At 51.2% G+C, this 9412-nt stretch overlaps 1 protein-coding gene across 1 annotated transcript in view; it reads left to right on the top strand.

Moving 5' to 3' along the window:
- Window positions 1–69: 69 nt before the first annotated feature.
- UNC5CL (unc-5 family C-terminal like) overlaps window positions 70–9412 on the top strand; it is a 13293-nt gene continuing 3950 nt past the window's right edge. Inside the window, exons 1-8 of the mRNA XM_011354570.2 lie at window positions 70–954; window positions 4663–5085; window positions 5569–5869; window positions 6631–6893; window positions 7610–7711; window positions 7980–8047; window positions 8888–8988; window positions 9153–9266. Coding sequence (XP_011352872.1) covers window positions 4701–5085; window positions 5569–5869; window positions 6631–6893; window positions 7610–7711; window positions 7980–8047; window positions 8888–8988; window positions 9153–9266 — 1334 coding nt within the window. The 5' untranslated portion in view covers window positions 70–954; window positions 4663–4700. The remainder of the gene's footprint in view (window positions 955–4662; window positions 5086–5568; window positions 5870–6630; window positions 6894–7609; window positions 7712–7979; window positions 8048–8887; window positions 8989–9152; window positions 9267–9412) is intronic.

The following is a 9412-nucleotide window of genomic DNA, read 5'->3' as shown; positions in this document are numbered from 1 at the left end:
TTTTCTCTCAGTTGGACCACCCATTTATTCAACAAGTCTTTGTTGTAAACACCTGTTTGGATCAGGCTATACCAGGAGCTGAGGATACAGCAGCAAACAACTTAAAAAGAATCTCTTTTCACAGGGAGTTTTCATTCTAGTGGCAACATCTTCCCTAGGCAGAGTTTCTAAGGAAGGACTCAGGCTGGAAATGGCCTGAAGTTCAGCTCTCCCCCAAGTGGCAGTGTCCCTACCAGCTCTGAGTGTGGGCGGTGGGAAGAGCATTGGGCAGGAAGCAGATATGGGTACACCCCAATGCCACCAACAAGTTGTGATTTATTACCCCTCTCAGTGTCTCCTCTGTCATTTCTGTGCAGGAATGGGGTGGAACTACATACTAAGCTCCCTGGACCAGCCCCATTGGCAGCACCTGTGAGCTTCTTAGAGATGCAGAATCTCAGACTCCACCCCAGATCTACAGGATCAGAACCCACATTTTAATAAGATCTCACACTTTAATAAGGTGGCTTGTTTGAGAGGCTCTGGTCAGGGTTCTCTCCTCTTACCTTTTGCCATTTCAATAGCTTCTGGCTAGGAACAGCCACTCGCCAGTAGAGGGCGTGGTAGGAAGGGCTTTCACCTGTCCCCTGAGGCTGCATCTGTACTGAGGTTGTCTCCTCTCTGTCCCCTCCCTCCCAGACCTATACTGGCAAGTCCACTGACTTCTGGGATCATTGGCTACTCCCTCACCTTGGCTGGACTTTGGCAACAAACGGACAGGCTGCCCCATTCTTCTATAGGGTGGCTGGGAGGCAGGACTCTGCCAGGAAGCACCAGGCCACTCCTGCCCGATTCCCCGCCCACCTGCAGTTGTCTGCTGGCCTGGTGACAGGGTCTGGCTGACCTCTGTTTCTCAGAGAAGAAACTTCTGTTCCTGGAGAAGCCGGCAGCCTTTGGGAGCACCTGCATGGTAAGGTGAGCTCACCCCTGGGGCAGCTGAGGTTGGTTGGGGTGGGCATTGCTTTGGGGCCCCCTGGGGATCGGAGAAGCCAGCCAGGCCTACCAGAGAGTGGTGATCTTCTGCTGGAGGAGGAGAGGAAAAAGGGGCTTGGGAGAGGCCTACTGCTCTGTAGGTGTGAGGACCCAAGTGACAATGGGATGATTCTCTGCACTGAGGACGTGTATGCTCTGCTGATGAGTGCTGCCCGGGACTGAAGTTTGGACTCAACCACCCTGGTACTTTTTATGTCCTTCAATAGCTGGAGATCTGTTAGGGTTGAACAGGCATGATAAGACCAGTGACGTGGGAGATGGTTTGAGCGTTTCCTCAAAGGGGATGAACAGAGTTTTGTAGCAGGAGCATGGATCTTTGTGCTAGAGGAGGTGATTCCCTAGGGATAGCTAATGGCAGAATTCCAAAGGGCCCCTCATCATGGGGAACTACTACCCAAGATGATCTGGGGTCTGGGACAAGGCACACTGGAGGCATGGGTAATAACGAGTCAGGCATAGGGTTGGGAAGCTCCACTCTACATTGAGCTGGTTGCCATGCTGTCAATATGGGACCCTTACCATTACTGGGGCAAGGGGGAGGATGGAGTGAGGGCCAAGGCAGCCTGGAGAGAGCTGTCAGCCAGGGGAACAGGGGCTGAGCTAGGGGAGGAGTTAACCTGCTCCAGGCCATGTAGTGAATGGGCTCCTCATGAGAGGCTCAGCAGGGCTTTAGGACTTCTAGATACCAACTGCTTCAGGTTGGGAGGCTGGGAAAGGGGACTTGGCTGAGCCACCTAATGGGGTGGAGGGGATTTGCACTCTGGTCTTTTGGGGCCCCAGGAAGATGGTTTCCACAGAAATAGAGCTGAGCCTCTCCTTTCACATTAGCTGGCCTATCCTCTGCTACTGGTGCCTTGGTGGGCAAGGGGTGAGGGTTGGGGCGGGGGCGGGGTTCACTGTGGAAAGAAGGATGTGCCTTTATTTCCTGATATTTATTTTTACATTATTTTTGTTTCTTTCTCTTTCAACTTCATTTCTTCTAGAAGTGGAAAGGAAGAGACCTAGGGGAAAAAGAAGGGCCAGGGGAAAAAGCGAGTATTTCTAGAAGTCCATGTCATCCCTGCTCATTCTCCTTTCTGCGTCAGCTGTAGCTTAATAATCCCCCATCTGTCTTCACTGTAGCGAGAAAACTTGGCTTCCTTATCTGTGAAATGGAAATAAATCTCACACCTAGCCCAAAGGCTACTGTGAGGATCAGATGAGCAAGGCCACCTAGAGAGCTTTAACTGAGATCTCGAGTAAAGCTCCATAAATATTAGCTCTTATTATTACAGTTATAATTTCAAGTATCTTTAATGTGGAACAACCCAAAGGCATGGAGGGGATGTAAAAGGAAGCTCGTTGCTCCAACCTCATGCCCATCAGAGTTGGGGCTTTGCCAGCTCATCTGCTTCACATGTGTGCCCTTTAAGAGGCCTGCTGTACTGTCTGCACGTTTGGGTTCTAAGGCAAAAGAAACAATGCCAACCTTCCCTTCCTGTCTACATTTTCAATGAGGACACAGGGAGACAGATCCTGTGCCAGTCCTCAGTCCTGAGGATACAGAGGGGCTTCTGCCCCTGTCTGGGAGGAGCTAGGAAGGGGGCTTAGACTTTAGGGGTCCCAAGGAAGGAAGAAAGCAGGTGGGCAGGGAAGGAGCAGGAGGCTGCGGGAGGGGGGGCAAGGTCTCAGCTCCCTGTGTGTGGTATGAATGAAGGGAGGGGGAGGAATGGATGCCAGAAGTTTTCTAGTGCAGAAAATCACCCACAGAGCGAATGAATCCCATTCCCTCAGAAGCTCCTTGAGATCCGAATAAGATGCCATCTTCAGCAGGACTGAACTTCCCACTGTGCCTGGTACACAGCTGGTGCTCAGAAAACATTCATCTGAGTGGGTAAAACACACATGACAGTGTAATTAAAAGCCACTCAGTATGGTGGTATGGCAGTGAAGAGAGATTTTGGAGGCACGAGACTGCCAAAGGCTGGTGAGCTGGAGGTGTGGTGGGATGGGGCTGCCTCTTGAGCAAGAGGGATTCAGGTGGGGGAGATGAGACAGGTGGGGAGCACAGGTGAGGAGTGAAAGAGAACAGCATGAGCAAAAGCCCAAAGCGAGAATTAACAAGATGTGAGGACTCCAGTCTGGTGGGGGTGTAGGCTTTGGAAATTAAGGGAGGAAGAGGGAAAGTAGGAAGGGGAGGTGGTAGGTTCTGGAGGGCCTCAGGAAGAGCTGACATTTGTGCAGGAGGCTGTTGGAAGGCCAAGGTTCCAGTCTGAGGCCCCTGCCGGGTAGCCGGGTAGCCAGGTGCACAGGTAGCCAGGTGCACTGGCAGTCAGTGTATGATTTTGCCCTGCCTCATTCCAGCCTCACTGGAGGCCCCAACTTTTGTTTTTTTTTCTCTCTTTTTGCTTTCACTTTTAACTTAGAAAAGTTGAAAGAGAGCTTATAGGGATACATGAAATACAAGATTTCATAAGCTCTCTTTCAACTTTTCTGGCAGAAGGAGGGGCATAAATAAACAAGCATATTTGGACAGTGCTTTATTATCTACAAATGCTTTTCACATGATCTCACGCCATCCTCGCAATCACTCTGAGGGGAAATTTTCTTTTTCACTTGTAATAGCTTTTAAAAAGAATTGCAAAGTTAATATAAAACACAGGCCTGGTGTGAAAATTTCAAAGCCTACAGAAAAAAGAGAGTTTAAGGAACTTGAAAACTCTGGTTCACACCTTCTACCTTCTCAATTTATCATCTCTTTCAGTAATGACCAATGGGAATAGCTTGGGGTATATTCTCCCAGATCTGCAAGACAGGAATCACTGGCATATGTGGCTACCGGGGACTTGAAATAGAGCGAGTCCCAGTTGCGATGTGCTATAAGTGTAAAGTACACACAGAGTTCAAAGACTTAGTGTGAAAAAAGAATGTAAATCCTTAATGACTTTATATTGATTAACTGTTGAAATGATACTATTTTAAATATATTGGATAAAATAAAATATATTATTAAAGTAAATTTCTCCTGTTTTCTTTTTTATTTTCTTTTTACTTTCTTAATGTGGCCCCTGGAAAGTTTAAAATTACATATATGCTCGTATTATATTTTTATTGCACAGCACTGCTCCAGACCTTTCTCTATAATTTACATTTATATACCCATAAATGTGTATCTATACTTCTATATAGTTTTGTTATTTACATTAATGAGATCAGAGGATGTCTAGCTCTCTGTGACTTGCTTTTCCACTTAAAGATTTTTTTCTGTATAAGCACATAGAGATCAAGGTAGATATTCTGATAGATGAGGAAACTTATTCACATTAAGCAACGTGACCAGCTCGGCAAGTGACCAACGTGGCATTTGAACTCACATTCCCTAACTCCAAACCCAAGCTCTTTTAGCCTCAGGGGAGTTTAATTTGATGTTTAGATCATGAGGGTCTGCTATTGGTTCTTGCGTAAGAGGGCTAGGTTAAGTTCTGTTAAAGGAATTGATCTGACTGGAGTGGGAGTGGGGCACTTGAATAAGGACAGTTTGCTCCCTCATTGCAGCTGCTTGGAAGCCAAGTCTTGGCCTCCATGACACTGAAAAAGCTTAGCCTGGCACTGACTCCTCCCCCTCCCCACCCTTGGCCTTGGCTGGCACAGGGTTGCAGGTGAGCTGGCAGCATCGAGTGACCAGGCTGATGTGCTCCCATGAGAGTTCCTTCCAATTGGCCCAGTTCCTGCTGTTGGTGGGAGTTCCGGTGGCAAGTGTCCTCCTTCTGGTCCAGTGCCTTCGATGGCACTGTCCTCGCTGGCTGCCGCGGGGCCGTTGGAAGCTGGATAGCCAAGAGGAGCCAGTATCTGATCCTTCTCCCTTACCCGAAAATGAGTCCCCAAGGCAGTGCCTGCCTGCTACCCTACCGGAGATGGTTGCCTTCTACCAGGAACTGCACACGCCCACCCAGGGCCAGACCATTGTCCGTCAGCTGATGCACAAGCTGTTGGTGTTTTCGGCTCGAGAGGTGGATCACCGTGGAGGCTGCTTGATACTCCAGGATATGGGCATCTCTCTGCTCATCCCACCAGGTAACGGCGCCCAGCTCCCTTCTCAGCACATAGTTGTTCAGATTGTGCGTTGTACAAGGGCACCACATTGAAGGGAGCATCATCCACAGACATCTTCGTAACTTTGAAAATTGTTCATATTTTTAGTATGACTTTATTAACTCCAAAGATGGATATAGTACATATTTTTATGACAACTTCCTGGTAGGTGGAAGTAAAGTGCTTTGAACACTATGTTGTGACAGTCTCTAATAAAGGAAAATAAAGTAGAGAAAGAGCACGATTTGCAAATTCACGGCAGTTCTGGAAGGAAGGCGAGTGACTTGCACAAGACGACACCACAAATCAGCTCACAATCATCTTGCTCTTCTTCTGTATTGCCTTCCTATGTGTGCATCCTCTCTCTTGGGCTCCTGCTCCACCTCCCCTCCTATCTGGCCTGGCCTCCCCTGGGACAGGGGTATGCCTGCCTGCCAGGCCCATCTCAGCTCTCTGTCTTCCCAGGTGCTGTGGCGGTGGGCCGCCAGGAGCGGGTGTCACTGATTCTGGTGTGGGACTTGTCGGATGCCCCATCATTGTCCAAAGCCCAAGCGCTAGTGAGCCCCGTGGTGGCGTGTGGCCCCCACGGGGCCTCCTTCCTGAAACCCTGCACTCTCACGTTCAAGCACTGTGCCCAGCAATCCAGCCATGCCTGCGCCTACAGCAGCAACACAAACCTGCTCGATGTCAAGGCCTGGAAGCCCCTGGGGCAGTCAGGTGGTCATACCTCCCTGGATGAGTGTCGCATCCACCTCTCCCACTTCAGGTAGGCCGGAGCCCAGCAGCCTGTCCTTCCCACCCCTTTTCTCTGTCTGCCTCTTCCTCATCTCTTCGTATGGAACCGCCCCTTTATCTGGCCCAGATGGCCTGCAAATCCCTTATTCCCATGTGTCGCTTCTCGGTCCTTCTATGCTGGTGTCTATGGTAGCTTGTGCCACTCTGACCCTGACTGAGACTGCGCATTCCCTCTTGGTCTCTCTGCCTGTCTAGAGGGTCTGACTCAACCCCAGCCCTCTGTCCAGAGGGGGCCTGTCCCATCCCCACCTTTGTCTCTCTAAAATTGTCTATGTCCTGTGCTCCGGTTCAGGACTATCCCCCAACTCTCTAGGGCTGTTTGTTTCCTCCAGTTCTCTAACATGACATCCCAACTCTTGCCTGTCCTTAGTTCTGTCTTTCTAGGATCTTAGACCCTTCTTCCTCTTATTCTCCTTGCTACCCATTAACCAGAACAGTGCCAAAGCATAGTGGTCCTGAGCTCACCTTTCCTCTCTACCACACCAGAGGATTTTTGCCGGCTCTTTGCCCACTCTGTGATGGTCACTGCATGTGACTCACTTTTTGTCCCTCTACCAACTCCCCCTCCCCCCCACCCCAGTTCCTCCCTATCATGCCCTGGAATGCTCTCCTCAGCTCCTTGGAGGGCCTCCACAGATTCCCTTGGCACAGCAGGAGCTGGACGGCCGGTGCGCTGCCGTCCCATTTTCTCCCATACCCTGTCCCTGCCACCATCTCCCTTCTACTCTGCAGCCTCTACACCTGTGTGCTGGAGGCACCGGTGGGCCACGAAGCTCGCAAATGGCTGCAGCTGGCGGTTTTCTGCTCGCCGCTGGCGCCGGGGCAGTCCCACCTGCAGCTGCGAGTCTACTTCCTCAACAACACGCCCTGCGCCCTGCAGTGGGCTCTGACCAACGAGCAGCCCCACGGTGGGCGCCTGCGTGGGCCCTGCCAGCTCTTCGACTTCACTGGGGCCCGAGGGGACCAGTGCTTGAAGCTCAAGTACATCTCTGAGGGTGAGGGAGATGGGGGGAGGGGCGCCTAGGGACAGGGCAGTAGGGAGGACCACTAGAGGGAGGGGTCTGGGCCTCCCTCTGGGGTGAAAATCTGGGAGCCCCAAGTTCCTTTTGGAGACTCCTGGGCAGGCAACAGTGTCAAGGCAATCCTCTGGCTTCTGCTACTGCCTCCAGGAGTCTCCAGGCTCCGCCCACTTTCTTCCTCTGTGGCTCACTCAGCCCTGGTCCCTCCATGGGAAGACAGGGTGATGCAGGATTGGAGGAAGGAGAGGTTTGGTACCCTCCAGGAGGAAAGGGAAGGCTTTTATTGTCCCATCTGGATGGAGCAGGTGTTGGAGGAGGAGTCTCACACTTCTGTGCTTGGACCCTCTTTCCTTCATGGCATGGACTGTGGGAATTTTCCATGGGGCCCAGGGTGCTTGTGTGGGTGTGGACTGGGCACACACTCATGGCTGCTCTTGGGGGTGGTGGATAGGAGGGTGAAGATTGGAGGGGAGGGTGCAAGGGTGAGAGGGCATATGTTTATGTAGGAGTGTATTGTGGTAGGAGGAAAACTACTTTGGGAACTTTCATTCACTTGAGACACCATCCAGACTTTGCTCCCTCATTGTCCCTCACCACAGTACCCTATATGGTACCTGCCACACAACAGCCTTCCTTAAACACTTGTGGAAACCCTGCTCTCTGAGGCCCTCCGCTATCTGTGTTCTTTCCAGGTTGGGAGAATGTGGATGACAGCAGTTGTCAGCTGGTTCCCCATCTCCACATCTGGCATGGAAAGTGCCCCTTCCGCTCCTTCTGCTTCCGGAGAAAAGCAGGTAGTCCAAGAGCCCAAGTCCACCTCCTGCCCTCTCCTCTCCTCTCCCCACCTCGTCACCTTGGAGCTCTGTAGCTCCTCATTCAGCCATGCATACAGACTTTTCAAAGGCGAGGAACCACAACAGATCTTTGCAGAGAGAAAGATGGTGCATGCTGCCCAGCTTCTGCAGATTTCCAAAGCCTCACTGTAGAGTCCTTTTCACTTCTCCTGCTCTCTTATGCCAGGCCTTGTCCTTTCTCACCTGCCTTGTCCTCTCCTTTTTGTAGCCAATGAGAACGAGGACTGCTCAGCACTAACCAATGAGATCATTGTCACCATGCACACCTTCCAGGATGTGAGTTGGAGCTGAGGGGCAGAGGAAGGGAAGGGCCTGGGGGAACTCCTGGGCAAAGTGGGAAAGGGGTCTGCAGCCCAGTAAGTATGGCCCTAATTAGATAATCAATCAGGTGAAGATGGCACTTGGCCTCCAAGTTACTTTTCATCCCTGACTCTCTCTTGTCTATCCATGGATGAATTCAGTAGGAGGATAAAAGAACCAAACCTTACATTAACCCCTTCTCTCCACCCAGAGGAACTTGGGCATCAAAGAGAAGTGATTTCTTTCTAGGCTGATTATTTACATCCGAATGATGATGTTGCCTATTTTCGATGTGGAGATTGACCACGAAGGGGGTCTTTAGAAGGTGGGATGGGAGTTAGATATCACACTCTCCCAAGGCAAGATATGAAGGAATCAGGGTTGAGAGTCTTTGGGGAACCATGTGGCATCTTAGTGGAGAGTAGGCAGACACCCCTCATGGGTGTCACTTGGGGAGGAGGAACCAAAGAAAGGAGGAATGGAGGGAAGGGGACATGTATGCCTGAGTTCAGTGTCTCTGTTTTTGGATGACCTTCCCCCAGCCCCGAACTTCTGGTGTCTTAATATACACGCTGTTTGATTTTCATGTCCCAGGCCCCAAAGATCTCAGTAGGCAAACTGAAGGCTGAAGGTTTTGGGGGCAGCAAAGCAGAGGGTGGAGGGTCCAGGGTGGAGTGAGGCTGAGTCTCCTGGTAAAGTGGCTTTGGGTAACAGACTTAAGGAAAGACGTGAGGAATGAAGATAGGTTCCCCAGCTTCTTGCCCAGGGGATGGCTTATGATCCCTAAGTGTGTTCCTGGCTCCTCTATTGGCCCAGGGCTTGGAGACCAAGTACATGGAAATCCTCAGATTCCAGGCATCAGAGGAAGAAGCTTGGGCAGCGCCTCCCCCTGTCTCCCAGCCGCCCCCATGCAATAGGTGAGGTGACGGTTGCTTGGGCTGCCTCCTGGGGAGTGTTCGGGATTCCTGCCCAGTGCCTACTGGGCAAGTATAGCATTTGGCGGGGGGCGAGGGGGGTGTGTGGATCCAGACTGGGTGTCTTTGATCCTCCCCTCTGAGAACACCCTTCCCCCTGGCCTCAGGCTGCCCCCTGAGCTCTTTGAGCAGCTGCAAATGTTGCTGGAGCCAAGCAGCATCACTGGCAATGACTGGCGTCGACTGGCCTCCCACCTGGGGCTCTGTGGCATGAAGATCCGGTAAGAGGGGTGATGTCTGTGAATGGGAGAGGAGGGGGGATCTCAGGACCCTAGATAAGGAAGCAGCTTAAAAGGCAGAGAATGGCTTTTCCCACCTTATTCCTCATAAAAGGGCAGCTCTTTCTATTTATCACTGTATTCTCAGT

This window comes from Pteropus vampyrus, unplaced genomic scaffold (assembly GCF_000151845.1).
Source record: "Pteropus vampyrus isolate Shadow unplaced genomic scaffold, Pvam_2.0 Scaffold18, whole genome shotgun sequence".
Lineage (NCBI taxonomy): Eukaryota > Metazoa > Chordata > Mammalia > Chiroptera > Pteropodidae > Pteropus > Pteropus vampyrus.
This window is presented reverse-complemented; position numbering and strand designations above follow the sequence as displayed.